This window comes from Anolis carolinensis, chromosome 1 (genome assembly GCF_035594765.1).
Source record: "Anolis carolinensis isolate JA03-04 chromosome 1, rAnoCar3.1.pri, whole genome shotgun sequence".
Lineage (NCBI taxonomy): Eukaryota > Metazoa > Chordata > Lepidosauria > Squamata > Dactyloidae > Anolis > Anolis carolinensis.
Window position 1 is genome coordinate 316658978 of NC_085841.1, and position 18137 is coordinate 316677114.

General features: G+C 38.0%; 1 protein-coding gene across 2 annotated transcripts in view; it reads left to right on the forward strand.

Annotated features, from left to right (window-relative positions):
* rasgrp1 (RAS guanyl releasing protein 1) overlaps positions 1 to 18137 on the forward strand; it is a 72755-nt gene that overhangs the window by 5779 nt on the left and 48839 nt on the right. The window contains exons 1-2 of one of the 2 annotated variants that reach the window (XM_062968204.1): positions 8461 to 8575; positions 8674 to 8849. In XM_062968204.1, coding sequence (XP_062824274.1) covers positions 8780 to 8849 — 70 coding nt within the window. In that variant the 5' untranslated portion in view covers positions 8461 to 8575; positions 8674 to 8779. Of the gene's footprint in view, positions 1 to 8460; positions 8576 to 8673; positions 8850 to 18137 lie in introns of those variants that run through there. The other variant, XM_003214495.4, reaches the window with a different exon arrangement.

Below are 18137 nucleotides of genomic sequence, written 5' to 3' on the forward strand. Positions count from 1 at the left end.
ATTATTATTATTATTATTATTATTATTATTATTATTATTATTATTGGTTAGTATTGTGTGGGGTTATAAACACAGTGAGCTTTTTACTGCTGTCTGTATCCTCATTAGAAAGATTTAATCTCACTTCCTGTCCCTGAGACAACAGCAAGTACAGTAGAGTCTCACTAATCCAAGCCTCGCTTATCCAAGCCTCTGGATAATCCAAGCCATTTTTGTAGTCAATGTTTCCAACATATCGTGATATTTTGGTGCTAAATTCGTATATACAGTAATTACAACATAACATTACTGCGTATTGAACTACTTTTTCTGTCAAATTTGTTGTATAACATGAAGTTTTGGTGCTTAATTTGTAAAATCATAACCTAATTTGATGTTTAATAGGCTTTTCCTTGATCAGTCCTTATAATCCAAGATATTCGCTTATCCAAGCTTCTGCCGGCCCGTTTAGCTTGGATTAGTGAGACTCTACTGTAAGAGGAAACCTACCCATCCGAAGGGAAATTCACTCCTGTAAGAATTATCATGGGGAAAGGTTTCTTCACTGAAGCTTTATCACTAATCCTTATTCCACAACAATCTCAAATTTTCAAAATCCAAATGTCATAGGGTCAGAAGTGAGGTGAAATCTTCCGAACAGCAGGACAGACAGCAAAACAAAGGTCACAGGGATGTTAACCCTTCCTTATGCTATCCAAAACTAAAAAAAAATATGTTTTGGCTGGAGTTACACATAAAAGTGTATGTGTTCCGACTTACATATACGAGGGCTATCCAGAAAGTTCATTACGTTTTGGAATTAAAAATAAACAAAGTATAGGAGAAAACATTTACCATATTCAGTTGAAAGCCAGACCCAAATGCTAGTTCTCACCATAGTCCCCATTGAAATCTAGGCAGTTATTATAGCAATAAAAGTGTTTGAAAAGCCCCCCCCCCTTCAACATTTCCGTCTGGCTTGCGTCCTGAACCAGGCTGGCTTCCTTTTCCTCAGCTGTCAAGTGCTGCGCTCAGTTTTCCGCACGGATCTTCCTGGATTGCTCTTTTGTTTTTCAGATGCTTGCAAGGAAGGTGCTCTTCTAAGTTTTTGCAAGAAGCACACATTTCCTGTCCCAAAAAACCTTCCTTGCAAGCATTTGCAAAACAAAAGAGTGATTAGCGGAAAGCTGAGCGCAGCACATGACAGCTGAGGGAAGGGAAGCCAGCCTGGTTCAGGACACAAGCCAGGCGGAAATGTTGAGGGGGGGGGGGAGGGCTTTTCAAACACTTTTATTGCTATGATAACTGCCTAGATTTCAATGCGGACTATGTTGAGAACTAGTATTTGGGTCTGGCTTTCCACTGAATATGGTAAATGTTTTCTCCTATACTTTGTTTATTTTTAATTCCAAAATGCAATGAACTTTCTGAATAACCCTCGTATATTCAACTTATAAACTGATAGAGCATTTCTTGTTCATAACCCTGGGATTGCCTATACATACTATCCCTCAGAGGGCAGAGGCTTTTAAGAATGAATGTGTTTACTGTAACACAGGCTGAGTTTTCTGTGTTTTTTTTAAAGTATTTGTTTGAGTAGTAAGTACTAGGCTTGTGCAGATTTATTTATTAATTTGCAGCATTTTTACCCCTCCTTTCTCATCCGAGGAGAATCCAGGCGGCTTACAATAAATAGGCAAAAATTCAGATTCATTTGGGCTGTTTACCTTTGGCTTGCTTGGACACCTGTAACAGCAAGGGCTCTGCCGCCATGTTTTTTCGACCGAGATGGACCATGTCACTGCTGGTACCTTCTGTTCTGTTATGGATCACAAGGCGCGCGGAGTCCTGCCTCTTGGGCCAACCAGAATAGAAGAAAGCCGTGATGTGTCTTATGCAAGCTATGTCTATTTAATGAGACGAACGCCTCCATTACTCAGTTGTGTCCTGGCTCTAGAGCAGTGGTTCTCAACCTGTGGGTCCCCAGGTGTTTTTGGCCTACAACTCCCAGAAATCCCAGCCAGTTTACCAGCTGTTAGGATTTCTGGAAGTTGAAGGCCAAAACATCTTGGGACCCACAGGTTGAGAACCACTACTCTAGAGAGAGGTGCTTCAGTCTGATTGCCTTGCCGCTCACTCTCAGCTTTAGCTTTTGGCTTGGCTTCTACCATTGAATCTTTTTGATTTTCCTTTATTTTCTTGATTCTTTATTTAGTGGGACTGGGAACTGGAAAATGTGGGTGAGTGGGTGCATTTGGGGACTTGTGGATGGGTGTGCTTTTCTTTTAAACTGGCTCTGAACTTTGAGTCACCCTTTAGCCTTTACTAAAGCCTTTATCATCGTCTGTTTTTACTCTTCCCTCCTCTCTTTCAGAAAGTATTTTTAAAAGATTATTGTTATTAATAATTATAGGAATTCCAAACAGCAGTCATGTCTGACTCTGCAAACAGCAAAGCCTCATTCAAAAATAAACTTCCCACCCACCTACCTACCTAAACTTACCACCAATACCTAATAATTTTTTTCCTTTGCAATCTCATCTCAAGTTCTCTGTTGTTTATATTTATCTCTGTGATCTCTGCCTTCTTAATTTCATTTAATAATATTAAGTTGGCTGTTGCCACCTAAATAATAATAATAATAATAATAATAATAATAATAAGGAGCCCCAGTGGCGAAGTGTGTTAAAGCACTGAGCTGGAGACCGAAAGGTCCCAGGTTCAAACCCCGGGAGCGGCGTAAGCGGCCGCTGTTAGCTCCAGCTTCTGCCAACCTAGCAGTTTGAAAACATGCCAATGTGAATAGATCAATAGGTACCGCTCCGGCGGGAAGGTAACGGTGCTCCATGCAGTCATGCTGGCCACATGACCTTGGAGGTGTCTATGGACAACGCCAGCTCTTCGGCTTAGAAATGGAGATGAGCACCAACCCGCAGAGTCAGACATGACTGGACTTAACGTCAGGGGAAACCTTTACCTTTACCTTTAATAATAATAATAATAATAATAATAATAATAATAATAATAATAATAATAATAAATAAAGCTATTGAGCTTTTGTGGAAGCTTTCCCAAGCCAACAGCACACATAGTCTCTCTCTAACTCCAACCTCCATCAGGATATAAAAGATTATTGTTGTTAATACTATTAAAAAGAATTGTACCAGCAAAAAACACCACCAACCCAATTTCTACCAGTCTTCCTCTACCAATCCTATCCTTTTCAGTCTCTCTGCCTTCGTAATTTCATTGAATAATAATAGTTTGGCCACATCCAGCAGCCCCAGTCCCCATCTTCTCCAGTTGTCAGTTGCCTGCCTGCCTGACCTAAAGTCATCCTTCTCCCCTTGTCTCCGAGCCCCTCTATTGCCCTTTTATGGGGCTGTCGCCGCCTTGCCTTTTGGAATCTGCGAAGCTCATGGCCTGCTTTGAACCTCTAAGACTTAAAATAATATAATATGCTCCAAAGACATTGTTTTTTTCCCCTAAACATGGCCAGATTTCCCACAATACATTTTGAATTCCCCCCCCCCCCCCCCAGTGGATCATACAGCAGTGTTTTTCTAATAAGTGAACATGCTGCTTGCGTGTTTGTGGATGGTGGACTGCTGGCCTCTTCCAGTATGTTGTGAGAACAAGAAATTGAAAAGCTTTGAAAGAAGTTGCTGTTGTTCTCCAAGTGTGGCCATTTTCATCCTGATAGCCCTAAAAATGACAGTAAGGGGAGCCTGGGAGCCCCCCCCCCCATTGCTGCCAATGGGCCAGATTTAGGTGCATTTTCTGGCTGCGGACAAAAAATGGCAATTTGGACAGCTGCCCGTGAAGACAAAATAGTGGGTCCCTGAAATTCAGATAGAAGAAAGCACAAGCTTAGTAAGTACAGTGGATCCTTTGGATTCAAGGGGGTTCAGTTTTTTGATCCCCCCAGATGGATGTATTTTTAAATGGTGATGACATTTGTTCATGCCATTCCCATTTTAGGTATGGGCCACAATAACTCATGGTCAGTTGAAACTGTGGATTGTGAACCCATGGAATGAGATGGCCTCTGTATTCAGAATATGTGGTGATCTGCATCTTTAAAAATTTAGAAGCTACCATCCATGGGTGCTTTCTGAATGCTTCTTAGGGAGGGACAGTGTTTTGACCCCATTGCAATAGTTTCCTCAAGCCATTCATTTGAAGAAAAGTGAAGTATACTTCTCAAGGAAACTATGGCCTGCAGGCTAAGCTTGCACTTGGTGAACTCAAGTTTTCAGAGATTCATTTGCTCACCAGGTAGTTTTGTACATTCAAATCTATTTTTAACTTAATGACTTTCCTTGCCTATTTAAGCATACAAAAAAAGATAAAATACAGGAACTGAATTTTGTGCATGTAATTATTTTAAACATATCTATCAAAACACTTCTAGAAAGGAAAGCATATTTTAATGCCTATACCAGAAATTATATAGAGTTAGTTTCGACTAGAATACTTCCATTTTCTTATTGGTGATATAATCAGTTTACAATTATTGCCACACCTGTGTATGTCCCTAAATTATGTTGTGCTAGGAGGCTTTAAAAAAACCTTTTATATAGTATTTTACCTGCTGCTGCTCAGTCATTTAGTCGTCTCTGACTCTTCGTGACCTCATGGACCAGTCCACGCCAGAGCTCCGTTAGCTGTCGCCGCCCCCAGTTCCTTCAAGGTCAAGCCAGTCACTTCAAGGATACCGTCCATCCATCCGCCCTTGGTCGGCCTCTCTTCCTTTTTCCTTCCATTTTCCCCAGCATCATGATCTTTTCCAAGCTTTCCTGTCTCCTCATGACAGCTTTGCCTCTAATATCCTTCCCTCCAGTGAACAGCCGGGCATTATTTCCTGGAGTATTTTACCACTGGTATGGAATTACAGCCAGGGAGCTCTTGGGCATAGTTCTTTTCTTTCAGCAACTACTTAGATGTGGAACAATGCTAAAGCAAGTTCTACCTGCAATTAAGCACCTAGCAAAGAAAGAACAGTCTTGTATTGAAGGCATAGTTTAGTGGTTGGGTGGGTGACAGGAACCAGGATGCATCTGAGTACAGTACCATACTTGAGGAGTGGTCAGGAAAAGAGAGCTGCACTTGAAAACTCCCTGTTGGCTGTAACCCCCCCCCCCACAAAAAAAATGTGGGGACAAGGGAGTCACCTCCATCCCTCCCACACTGGTGTAATTGGTGATTAAACAGTGTGATGTAGTAGTTAAAAAATCCAATGTGAGTCTAGTTCTCCAAGTGAAGTCTGACCAAAGCAGAAAAGAGTGTTACTACTACTCCCCTCTGTACTCCTAAGCATTTCAACACTGTTTGAACCATTTGTGATGTGTGGCTGGGGGAAGACATAGCAGAGGGATAAGGTGTTTGGAAAGGAATAGCCATTAGCAGCTAATGATTTATAGTATCTCTTCAGGTCCCTGCTTATTTATCTGTCCCAAAAATTATTTTCTTTAAAATAAAATCAAAGGTATATTTGAGCAGTTAGCCATTGAAAGAGCTATAGGGTTTCAAGAGCTGCTCGTTTCCCTTCAGAATAGGAACGGTAGCTAGAAGCCAAATGTGCTCACGTAGACCACAATTCTCAGGGTTATACATGAATAACCAGTGCATTTTGCTTTCTGGATCTGTTTAGTAGCAGGGTATTAATTTTCTTGAAAAGTTTTCATTTTATAGGGCAGATATTTTTGTGTTATGCATTGATGTGTTGGTTCACTGTCTAAATAACAAGACTGAGCACCAAGTAGCAGCTTCTGTAACCCATACTAAAACAGTTACTGCTTCCCCATTAGACTTCCATGATGACCATAGGTGTCATTAAATTTTTGAAGCAAGTGTCCTAGTTTTCTTTGGGCATCCTGCCATTCCACACCAAGAAATTTCATATCAACACACCAGGCTGGTGGGGAAATAAGGATGGATCATCTTTCTTGAACCAGCTTGGCTCCCATACAAATGCACCACTTATGAGCTACCAACAGCCCTTTGTCAGAAGACCTGCTGTCGGGACTATCCCAGGTCCTGAGTTTTCAGGACCCAAAGACAACCTACAGATAATACTTTGTTATGTTATACAAAGTGATCCAATTAATTAAGAATATGATATGTCATTAATCAAAAACCATCAAGTCTAACAAACGAGGAACACACACACACACCCCTAGGGTTTTTTTTGCCTTGAGATTCCTTTTCCTTACCTTAAGAAACAGAAAAGAGGGTCTAGGTCTCAAAGCTTAGAGCCATGCTTTGAGATCTGATGACCATATTTGGTATGTATGTTTGTTAAGAACCATTGCTTTGAAACGTCTTGAAATAGTACATGTTTTTCATAACTCACCAAAAAATCAGATGCAGAAATGTCAGGTATAGAATGTTCTCTCCTACCCAAGTATAAGCAGCTAATGGCCAATGCTACTGATGAGGAAATTCAGCAGGGTACACCCCTTGAATTGGAGTTAGGAGACACTGAGGTAACACCCTTATAATTCGTGGAACATTGTCATGTTAAGGAACATTGGTGGAGGACTCAACATCTCAAACAAAAAAGCTGAACAATCAGGGACCTGGTGTCCCAAGGTTATTGTGGCTATAAATCCCACAGCAGCAGCTGGAACTTTCTGTTGTTTTTAACTGTTCATTCTTCTGGGCTTTTATGCACTTCCTAATTAGATGTGTTTGGATGCTTGACCTCTGGACTGTATCACAGTGTACATTTTTTGCCTTTTCCTTGCGGCCTTGGTTGTCATGACTGCAGGATTGTGGAGTGGCTGAGATCTCACTACTGAATCCCTTCATATATCTTGGTAAAATCCCTTAACTACCTATGCATGACCTAGACTGTCTTGGCTCACCCATAATTGCTTTTCCTGACACCTGCTGCTTGTAGATATAAGACAGAATTAAGAATTGCATTATATGATGTTATCTTGTATCATCTAGGCTAGGGCTTCTTAAACTTTTTTCATTCGTGACCCCACTTCCACCCAAGAATTTATTTTGTGAACATTTTCCATCCAAGAAATATTTATGCAACCCTGGGTATATAGGTATCTAAAATAAATAAATCAGCATTTTCAAGGCTTTAAATAGACTGATTTTCCTTTTTATGAAGTACATCTGAAGAAGTTTCTGCAGAATTCGCTGTAAACACTGTATATTGGAAACAGCCACTAGACCAGCGTTTCTCAACCGGGGGGTCACGGGGGGGCTGTCAGAGGGGTTGCCAAAGACCACCAGATAAAGCATATTTCTGATGGTCTTAGGAACCCCTTTGGCAAAGAAATCCCATCAACTCCAACTCCCAAATGTCAAGGTCTATTTTCCCCAAACTCCACTAGTGTTCACATCTGGGCATATTGAGTATCCGTACCAAGTTTGGTCCAGATCCATCATTATTTGATTCCACAGTGTTCTCCAGATGTATGTAAACTACAACTCCAAAACTCAAGGTCAATGCCTGCCAAATCCTTCCAGTATTTTCTGTTGGTCATGGGAGTTCTGTGTGCCAATTTTTGTTCAAATCCATCATTGGTGGAGTTCAGAATGCTATTTGATTGTAGGTTAACTATAAATTTTAGCAACTACAACTCCCAAACGACAAAATCAATGCTCCCCAACCCCACCATTATTCAAATTTGGCTGTATCAGGTATTTGTGCCAAATTTGGTCCAGTGAATGAAAATACATCCCGCATATCAGATATTCACATTATGATTCATAAAAGTACATAAAATTACAGTTATGAAGTAGCAATAAAAATAATTTAATGGTTGGGGGTCACCACAATGTGAGGAACTGTATTAAGGGGTCACCGCATTAGGAAGGTTGAGAACCACTGCACTAGTCCGTGTTCAGAAACCTTTTACTGTTACCAATTATTTTGCAATCCTGTTTGGGGCTGTGATCCACACTTTAAAAACCAGTGATCTAGACACATGTTACTGAAGATGGTGGTCCATAAACTGGTGTCATTTTATGAGCCATTGACAGTGGATGGCAAGTTATCAACAATCCTCATAAATATCATTCTGTTGGCACAGGAGACAAAGTCCCTGCTGATATTCCACACCAAATAGTTCAACAAGCCCTGCTCTAGACCATCTCTCTCCTACTTAGGGTGAACAGAGCTGAATACCCATTCTTGTGGTTTGAACCTGTGGGACCCAAATCAGTGCATTCAGTTTAGAAGAAGTTCTTGATGGTGTGAGGTATTTTAGTAGGAAAACTGATTTAGAGATTTTAAAGCAGAACCTGGATGGTCACTCATCAGGGATGTTGTGGCAGTGGGGTTTCAGGGACTTAAACTAGAGACCTTTGAGTTCTTTCCTGGTTTTATCATTGTAAGATATTGCAGGTTGGCTTTTTTTTTTAGTGTGCTTTGAGATTTAAAAGCGATGGATAAAAATTACTGAGGCTTATACAGTAATGAAAAGCTCAGTGTGCTGCAAGAGCCACATGTGGCTCATGGAACAGATGGCATAATGAGTACATTTGTGGAAGGGAATGTCTTCTGGAAAAGGGGGAAGCCTTTGATGCATTTTTCAAAGTGGGAGGAGAATGTTTAAATAGCCCAATTCCTGTGAGCCAAATAGTCAAATGTCTTTTTCCTAACCTGCTGCAGAGGCTCTTGTGAAACGATGTTCTCACATGTGACTGTTGTTTTTCTTTCTCCTTTAGGAAAGCTTCACAAGGATGCAGCGCTGATCCAAAGGCAGCTGTTGAGCTCAAGCAGCTCTGTTGCTCCCATTCAGATCTCGCTGAAACCACAGAGTTCAACGCAACAATGCCTTTGGGGCACTTCGCCAAAGGAGCCAGCATAGATGAGCTTATTGATACTTGTATCCATTCTTTCGGTGAGTTGGGCATTTTGCGGCTGTTTTCACTCTGTTTTGGCGTAGTATTCTGAATGCTTTATTTCATAGTGTTTGAGATATAGAAAGGTGTGACTGACATCTTTTTGTTGCTCTCGCACTTTTTCAGTGAGAGTATAGCTGGGACATTTAACAGTATAATTGCCATCCTTGCAGACATTGATAAGTGTACCAGAGTTACCACCTTGATGATCATGTCCTCCCCATATTCCCAGTTCTTAATCAATGAAAGGCACATAGATAATTACTGTATTAAGAAGTGTATATATTGAACAGAAATGTTCACATTTGAGTATTGTTTCATCTGTGCCTTAGCACAGTTAAAGGAACAGTTGGCAGCAGAATCATTCTTCCTTCTCTAGCAGCAAGGGATATTTATTTTGCCTTTTTGTAAAAAGAAATGAAATTCAGTTTTTAAAAAGCTCAGTGATAGTATTTTTAGCTATCATGTTCTTGTTTTATGCTTCTTAGCTGACAGGATACTTTTGAACAGACTTATTTCATGTAGCCTAGTTCTGTGTGTATTTTCTTAAGAGTAACTCCTATTTAGTTTAGTGGGATTTACTCACAAGTAAGTGTGCATCAGATTGTAATTCTGAATGTTTTAAATTGTTTTTTCCCCCCATTACTGCTTTTCATATTTTTTGTGTGAATTATGTTGAAATGTATTAAATAATTTAATGAAAAAGGCAAGTGCATTAAAATAATTCAAGGATAAATGCTGGAATTCTAAAAAGGATTTTTGTGTATTTCCTACGAAATTGTTTGCATTTATACTTCTTTTGTTTTGTTTTGCCTTTTGATGGATGAATGCTTGGAATGAATACTTCGGTTCTTTGCTCTATTTTCATTGTTGTTACTGTTGCAATTTCTGATCAATAGTTTTAAACATGCAGGTGAAGGCACAGTTTATTTTAATGCTGGGTAATTCTCCTCCTTCTATGTGGGAGAGGAGAAGACTCATCTTCCTTACCAATATGGATGACTGAACATCCATGTGCATCATTATTCATGTGGCATAATGCAGTCTGATAACTTTATTTACAGTGGATAAGTTAAAGTAGTACAATAGGCTTACTATTTAGTATCCAGCATTCCTGATTCATGCAGCAAGCAATGACAAATATCCCCAAACATTTCTAGAGGAATGACATGCATGTTATGCACATAGATAAAACATTTAAAAAAGCAAAATGCATATTTGTTCATGAATCTCAATTTACGTCTTCTTTAAATAAACTGATGGTCAAACTGATGGGCTGCCCTGCAGACTAGGACACGGAACAATGGCTTCAAACTACAGGAAAGGAGATTCCACCTGAACATCAGGAAGAACTTCCTCACTGTGAGGGCTGTTCGGCAGTGGAACTCTCTCCCCCGGACTGTGGTGGAGGCTCCTTCTTTGGAGGCTTTTAAGCAGAGGCTGGATGGCCATCTGTCGGGGGTGCTTTGAATGCGATTTCCTGCTTCTTAGCGGGGGGTTGGACTAGATGGCCCTTGAGGTCTCTTCCAACTCTACTATTCTATGATTCTATGATTCTATGATTCTAAGAACTCTCAGTAATATATGTTTTGTTTTTTGTTTACACACTATTTAATGCAGCCGCCTCATCCACAAGTGAAATGAAAAGACCTTGTTATTTATTTATACATTGATTGATTGCATACTGCCTTCCCATTCAAAAATGCATTGCTTAAAGTGGAAAACAATGTCATCAGAATGAAACTATCATTAAAGCAATGAGAATCACAACTATAAACAATGTAAATAATATTAAATTTTATTTTAATTAAAATGAACTAAAATGAAAGAAATTGTTGGCAACAAATAATTTATTCTGTTAACATTATTTACAGGGAATGGGTTTTATTGTTTTCAGTATAACGAATTTACTTAGAAGTAAGTATACTTAGGGCTGCATCCCGTAGTTACGTTTCTATGAACATTTACCTAGCACTGAACCCTGCTGATGAGTAAATATGAATAAAATTGGCTATAGGCCACACAGCTGACTTGGTTATGTTCTGATACACTCTGATAGGGGAGAACAATCACTGAGGATTACAGATTGTAGGTAGTAAAGCTGTTAAAACAAGCAATAAAGCTATTAAGGGAGTTTATTCAGATACTTTATTTCCATTTCTTTTTTGTTGTCAGATTTTATTAGTATCCTTATGCAATCACAGCCTTAGGAGGCACAAACATAATTTGGATATGTGGGTAGATACACTACAAACACCTTTTTTTTCCAATCATAGAATTTTTTTAAAAAAACAAATGTAGTTTTAAAAAGGATACATTTGAAACTCAGTACAGTACATCAAAATTTTGTCACAGAAAAATATATTATTATTCTAAAATGGCCAAATTAACAGCCATTTTAATTAATTTGTAAAGTAAGTTAAAACTTCAAACTTTTAAAAGTGTTTCGAAGAAAAAAGTAAGCCCACCTGAATCTTGTCTTTCTGGTCGAAGGACAACAGGAAGGAGGCCAGCTAAGGCTGCCTTCGAAAGGAGTTTCACAACCAGACTTGATTATAGTTGTGGTTTGATACTATTTTAAGAATGTGTATTGTGTTGAGTACCTTTGGGAATTCCCAGTACTTCTAAAATGGTTATAAATTAAAGCTGGTAGAACCAGATAAGGAGTCTTAAGGAAGTTTCTTAGTTATTTTTGGAAGGTATAAACATTGCAATGGAGATTAGCAGAAGGAAGACAATTGGAAGCATTCATCTATATTGCTTCAAATGGCAGGAGCTCTCTGTGTTAGGTTAAGTGTCTGTCATTTCTGTTGGCAGGTTACTTGCAATTCTTATGGTCAGTTTACACAGATTTTGATTTCAGTTTTCATGAACAACACACAGTTGACCCTCCATATTGGTGGGTATAACTTTTGCAGATTTGATTATTTGTGGATTTGATTAGTATGTTTGCTCCAGGTATCTAAGTCCTCTAGAGCAGTGGTTTTCAACCTTCCTAATGCCGCAACCCCTTAATACAGTTCCTCATGTTGTGGTGACCCCCCAAACATAAAATTATTTTCATTGCTAATTCATAACTGTAATTTTGTTCCTGTTATGAATTGTAATGTAAATATTTGATATACGGGATGTATTTTCATTCACTGGACCAAATTTGGCACAAATACTCAATATGCCCCAATTGGAATACTAGTGGGGTTGAGGGGGGATTGACTTTGTCATTTTGAAGTTGTAGTTGCTAGGATGTATAGTTCATCTACAATCAAAGAGCATTCAGAACCCCACCAACTATGGAACTGAATCAAACTTGACACACAGAACTTCTATGACCAACAGAAAATACTGGAAGGGTTTGGTGGGAATTGATCTTGTGAATATGTGTTTTCCGGTGGTCTTTGGCCACCCCTCTGGCACCCCCTTCATGACCCCACCCAGGGGTCCCAACCCTCAGGTTGAGAAATGCTGCTCTAGAGCAATTTTATGGTCTGTTTTTGGTGAAAGTTCACCATAGAGTCACCATGCAGGACCTAGAAGTTCCCAGAGGAATATTCTCTCAAGCAAAAAAACAGTGATTGTTTTACAGTATTTGTGCAGAATAAAACAATTTTTTGCATAAGATCTCTTCCCTAATTCCTGATGATGTGGAGGTCTTATTGTATATTTCACTGTATTTATCTTGTCATAGCAAAAATATTTGAACAATGGAAGAAGAATGACATAGTTAGGATTTTTGGTTAGAATAAAACTTTATTGTTGTTTAAACCAGAATTTGCCACCAGTAAAGGTTGAAGATGTAAATTCAGATTTATTTATTTATTTTGCTATATAAGAGGAACTGATTCACTGAACCCTTTTCCTGACTTACAATGAGATGCATATCTAATGCAACACAATTATATACTTTTGTGAAATTCTGTTGTGGATATGTTTGGTTCTGGAATTCTGCCCAAACCTATGTTTGATTTGGAAATAAGACTACTGAAGTATATATTGCCTGACTCAGAGTGACTAAATGTACTACATTATAACAAACGTATGAGGATTGAATTTGACAACTGCCATTGTGAATGACACATAGTGAAATCACAGGATTCTTGGTTTTCATTGAAAATAGAGAATGTACTTGTCTCTCATAACAATAAAAGCAACGAGTCTTACTACTCCTAACAGAATATGTCCTTGTCCTTCATACCTCCATGACAGCGCCTATTTGCTATTTCTGTTCTAGTACTTACATAGATAGGGAACGTTGCTGGGATATTTAGCATCAACCGTATTATTCAAGTAGCATCAAGGACTCGACAAAAGGAAAAACACCAATTTAAGTATGCCCTGCTGGTGCTAAGGCTAAGCTTGTGTTACTCTGCCAGGTGGACGAAAGGGCTGGTTATATTTTGTGAGAGGTGGACCTGACTGTTAAAGTTGCATCAATAGGTCTCCTTCACACTACATAGTTGTAGCCTTTTGATACCACTTTTAACTATTATGACTTGTGGAATTTTTAGTTTTTTTTAGTATTTACAATTCTTTGCCAGCAAGCTTGGATGCCTCATCAAACTACTGGTATCATTCCCAGCATCCTGTACCTGTGGCAGTTAAAATTATCTCAGACCGTTATAATTGTGTGATGTTAAATATATCTTATTCTCCTTTTGATATATAGTTATGTCTAGAGCTTCATTTCAGACTCTATCTCATGCTACATTTGGATTTCCAAGCTACCAGCAAATCCTTTTAACAGTCAGTAATGCATCTTTACTCCCAACTTTGTATTCAAAAATTATGGTAGCAAAGGGTGACAAAGAATTTGATACAGATGACTGAGTAGGTTGGTGGAGGAAGGACATTTTTTTCTTTCCTCCTCCAGCAGTCTGCTTGGTTTTCCACGTTGGCTAATCCTTCAGATACATTCCTCCTCTGCCAGCATATTAAGTGCTTTTCTTGTTAAATTAGCTTGTTAGGAGGCTAGTATTTTTGCTTTCTCTGTTGGACATAGAGGAAATCCCTGCCTGTCCTCCAGATACAGTACATCATGAGCCTCTAAGTAGCTTAGTTTGGTATGCTAATAATTTTTATGGGCTTGTTATACAAGGTTGTGTTATTCAGAGTTATTCTACCAAAAACAGTAATTGAGAATTATCCATGAATTTTCAAGTAGAATTATACGTGTGCTAAGCAAATTTGGTCCATACTATCACGTTGTATGAATATGGACTTGTGTTGCATGATTCCACTCACAATATGCATCTTAATGAATAATTAAGAGTATGATGACCTTTTTCTGGGAGTTTTGTACTATGAATTTAAGTTTTATACAATTATAAAAAGTAAAACCAAACCCAAAACAGAGGCACACAGTCAACACAGTAAGAAACACAAAAAGCACAGCATTCTCCAAAGTTGCCCAGATTGGTTACCATACTTGGCAGTTAGTAGCTCGTGGGAAGTGTTACTATGTGAAACAGTTTGACATTGTTGACTTATTGTTATTGTTGGAATATTTAAGAAATGGGGTACTCTTTCATGGAATTAGTCTTTGCTTGGTCCATATTTTTCATACATGTCATCTTGAGATTTTTCATAAGGACCAGGGATGACAATCTTTTTCCCGATACAAAAAGACAGATTCATTGCCCATTTCCATGGACATACTATTTCTAATCTTGCCAGTAAGCAGAGAATGTCATGCATGATAGGTTCATTGGGTCCCAGAAAAGTGCCAAGATATCTATTGCTGAATCAACTTCAGCATTTTGGTTAGTAATAGGCCCTTTTACTTCAAGTATTATCAGCTTGTACCCAACATCCCATGAAAGGTCACCAGCTCACATAACTTCTGAAGTTTTTCCAAATTCAAACATTTGTATGCATGACCTCCAGTTATTATACCATATTTAAACATCTAAAAATCCAGTGCTATTGAATTGGTTGACCACCTAATTGGTTGGGAATTTTCAGATTTAATTTAGGCCATAATCCTATATACAAATCATGCAATCTGTATCATTGATTATATCTCCAAGCCTTGTATTTGCCTTACTTTCTGGGCTGCATGAAAATGCATAGTTTCAGAATAGAATAATTGATTGATAGTAGAAAAATCAAATGCCTTTGCCATATTCTTCACATTCTAAGGGTGTCCTTCAGAAAAGAGTTCTTTATCTGGGTAAATCTGTTGTTAATAATAGGAAGAAATATCATTAATCTATTTAAATTACAACAAAGCTATGTTTTTGAGAATGCATTCTTGAATATCCTCACAAGTTATTATATTTAAAGGGCTGTATGATAATACATTGCAGAGCCCCTGGTAGTGCAGCAGATTAAACCACCAAGTTACTGAACTTGCTGACTGAAAGATTTTTGGCTTGAATTTGGGGAGCGGAGTGAGCTCCCGCTGTTAGCCCCAGCTTCTGCCAACCTAGTAATTCGAACACATGCAAATGTGAGTAGATCAATAGGTATCACTCCGGTGGGAAGGTAACTGCACTTCATGTAGTCATGCTGGGCACATGACCTTGGAGACGTTTACAGACAATGCCTGCACTTTGGCTTAGAAATGGAGATGAGCACTTAACCCCCAGAGTCGGACACGACTAAATTTAATGTCGGGGGAAACCTTTACCTACCTTTTCCTATGATAATATGTTAAATTTGGGGTCTTCAAACCACCATATTTTCCAGTAAAGTTTTTAGAACTGTCTAAGGTGTTAATCTTCATTAAGAAAAATATTAATCAGATTGCTCATATTTTTGATGTAGGCCAAACTTTTGGAGGTGATACTTTTCTCAACAAAAGCCATGCTTGATAAATTCTAGTTTAAACTCTTCAATATGACAGCTCAGAAACAGAACTAATAAAGGCTACTGTCCTGTTTTCATTTAACTGAGAGTAAGTCTTGTTGACCTGAATGAGATGTACTTTTGCGTACACATACACATAGAAATTCACTAGGTGACCTTGGATCCGTCACATTCTTGTGGCATCAGAGGAAGGTAATGGAAATTTCCCCCTGAATTAACTTTGTGAAGAAAATCCTATGATAGGGTTGCCTTAGGGTCATCATAAGTCAGAAATTATTTGAAGGCACACAATAACCACCACCACCACCACCACTACCACATGTACCAGATCTCTGTCACAACTTGACTATCTCCACCTTATGCCCTGCCTCTGCACTTTATCACCAGCCGATCTTACTGGTGGCCTTGCAATATATTGCACATATATCATTATTGTCCTGTCTTCAATTCTGAACACGCTCATTGCGCTCGGCTATTGGTTGTTGGTTGTTATGTTTTTTATGAGATTTTTGTGTTTTTATGTATTAATTTATTGTAATTGAAAAGTATTTTATGTTGATATATTTCACTGTTGAATTACTGGGCTTGGTCTCCGAGTCCCTTCGGGGAGATGGGGTGGGATATAAGAAAAAAAAGTTATTATTATTATTATTATTATTATTATTATTATTATTATTATTATTATTATTATTACTATTACTATTATCTCAGAAGTTAAACAGGGTCCGGGTACTCAGATGGGAGACCTTCAGGGAATAACAAGTCCTATGTGTTATTCATGGGGCCACTATAAATCAATAGGTAACTTGAAGGCATATACTTTGCTTTTCACACATACATACCATAGAATCCGTATATTGTAACATGAATTTTGCAAGTTCCATACTAAATCATCACAAAGAGAATCCTTAGCTAACCATGAGAATGCATTGTGCAGTAGTAGTCCACACAGTTTGTATTTTATAAATATTCATTTAATACAAGAAACAAATAATTGTTTTTTAATCAGAACCCAGTCCTCTGTAGTGTCAAAATATCAACATATAATAAAGCCCCATTGCCTTGAACTGTATATTTAGGATTCTTTTTCCAGTTTGTTAGGATTCTTTTTCCAGGTGTTAGGATACACTGTTCTGTATTAAACAGAGATTAATCTTTGTGCTTTTAAGTCATCCTAGTGTAATACTGTCAAAACTGGCATAAAAGCCTCAATGTTGCTTGGCAACTGAAATGAAGTTAATGGGAATGTAATCACATTACAGCAACCAGAAGACTTTGGGACTTTTAAAAGCCTTTTAAAATGTTAATTTAGTTAAATAGGGCTGATTGTGTTTAACTAATGTAAAACAGCTATCGATAAATTAACATTGGCTGTAGAAACGTTTTTACGAAAGTTCAGCCTCAATTATTTTAAAAACAGTTTAAGAGTGAAAACAAGTTCAGTGACTTTTAATGATCTAAAGCTGCTTACATTTACTGAAAATTAATAACATATAGAGTTTAACGAAAGCCATCAGGTTAAAATAGTGATTTCTACTGTTTGGAATCAGACACCCTGAGTAGTCTTTTCAACAATAAAAAATAAAAGAAACTGTTATAGTGGCTTTTCATGTATTGCCCAGAGAAATATTACTTATCTTTTCTCCATTACAATGTGACAAAGTAAGGCAAACCAAGGAAAAGGGAAGGAGGAGAAACTAAATTGCATCATGCTATTTTTCTCAAATAGCATGAACCTATGAACACTTTTTCAAACACTTGCCTTTCTGGTGTATATCTTTTTAACCTTCATCTTGCCTATCCTAACATGATGCCCCCAGCTGTTCTAGACTTCATTTCCCATCATTGCTTTATCAAGGCCATCACTTCTCACTTTCCTCCTTTTTGGACACATATGATGCCTAAACACAAAAGTCAAATATGATAAGAACACAGTATCAAAAAGCAGGTGAATGAATAAGGCAGTAAAAACTAAAATCAGCCAGCGATAACAGGCAAATAATTGATGTATGAAAATATTTATAAAATTGCATTTTGGACCTCATGAGGACTCCAAAGACTTTACAGTACAAATATGTATGTATTGTAAACACAACTGAGAGCAATGAAATCTAAATGTAATTACTTTATAAGCATCTTGAAAAAAAGAAGGGTTAATTACAATGTTAGCAACTATTAAATATTTGATAGAGTCACCGTGTTTTGGTTGCCCACTTCAAAGCCATTGAAGATAGAGCCAGTTCCGCCTCAGGAGAAAATTTCTCAGCTGGAGCAGAGCCATCAAAAAACCATGTTTCATGCCACAACCATACATTCTTTCCTTGATGTGCTTCTCTTTTTTCATATGTATATTTCTATTTATTGTGATTCCATAGCAAGCATATCCCACAAAGACAAAATATATAGACATTTCATGAAATATATAAAACTTCCACAATGCAAATGAATTCAAATAACACATAAAATAATTAAAACATAATTTA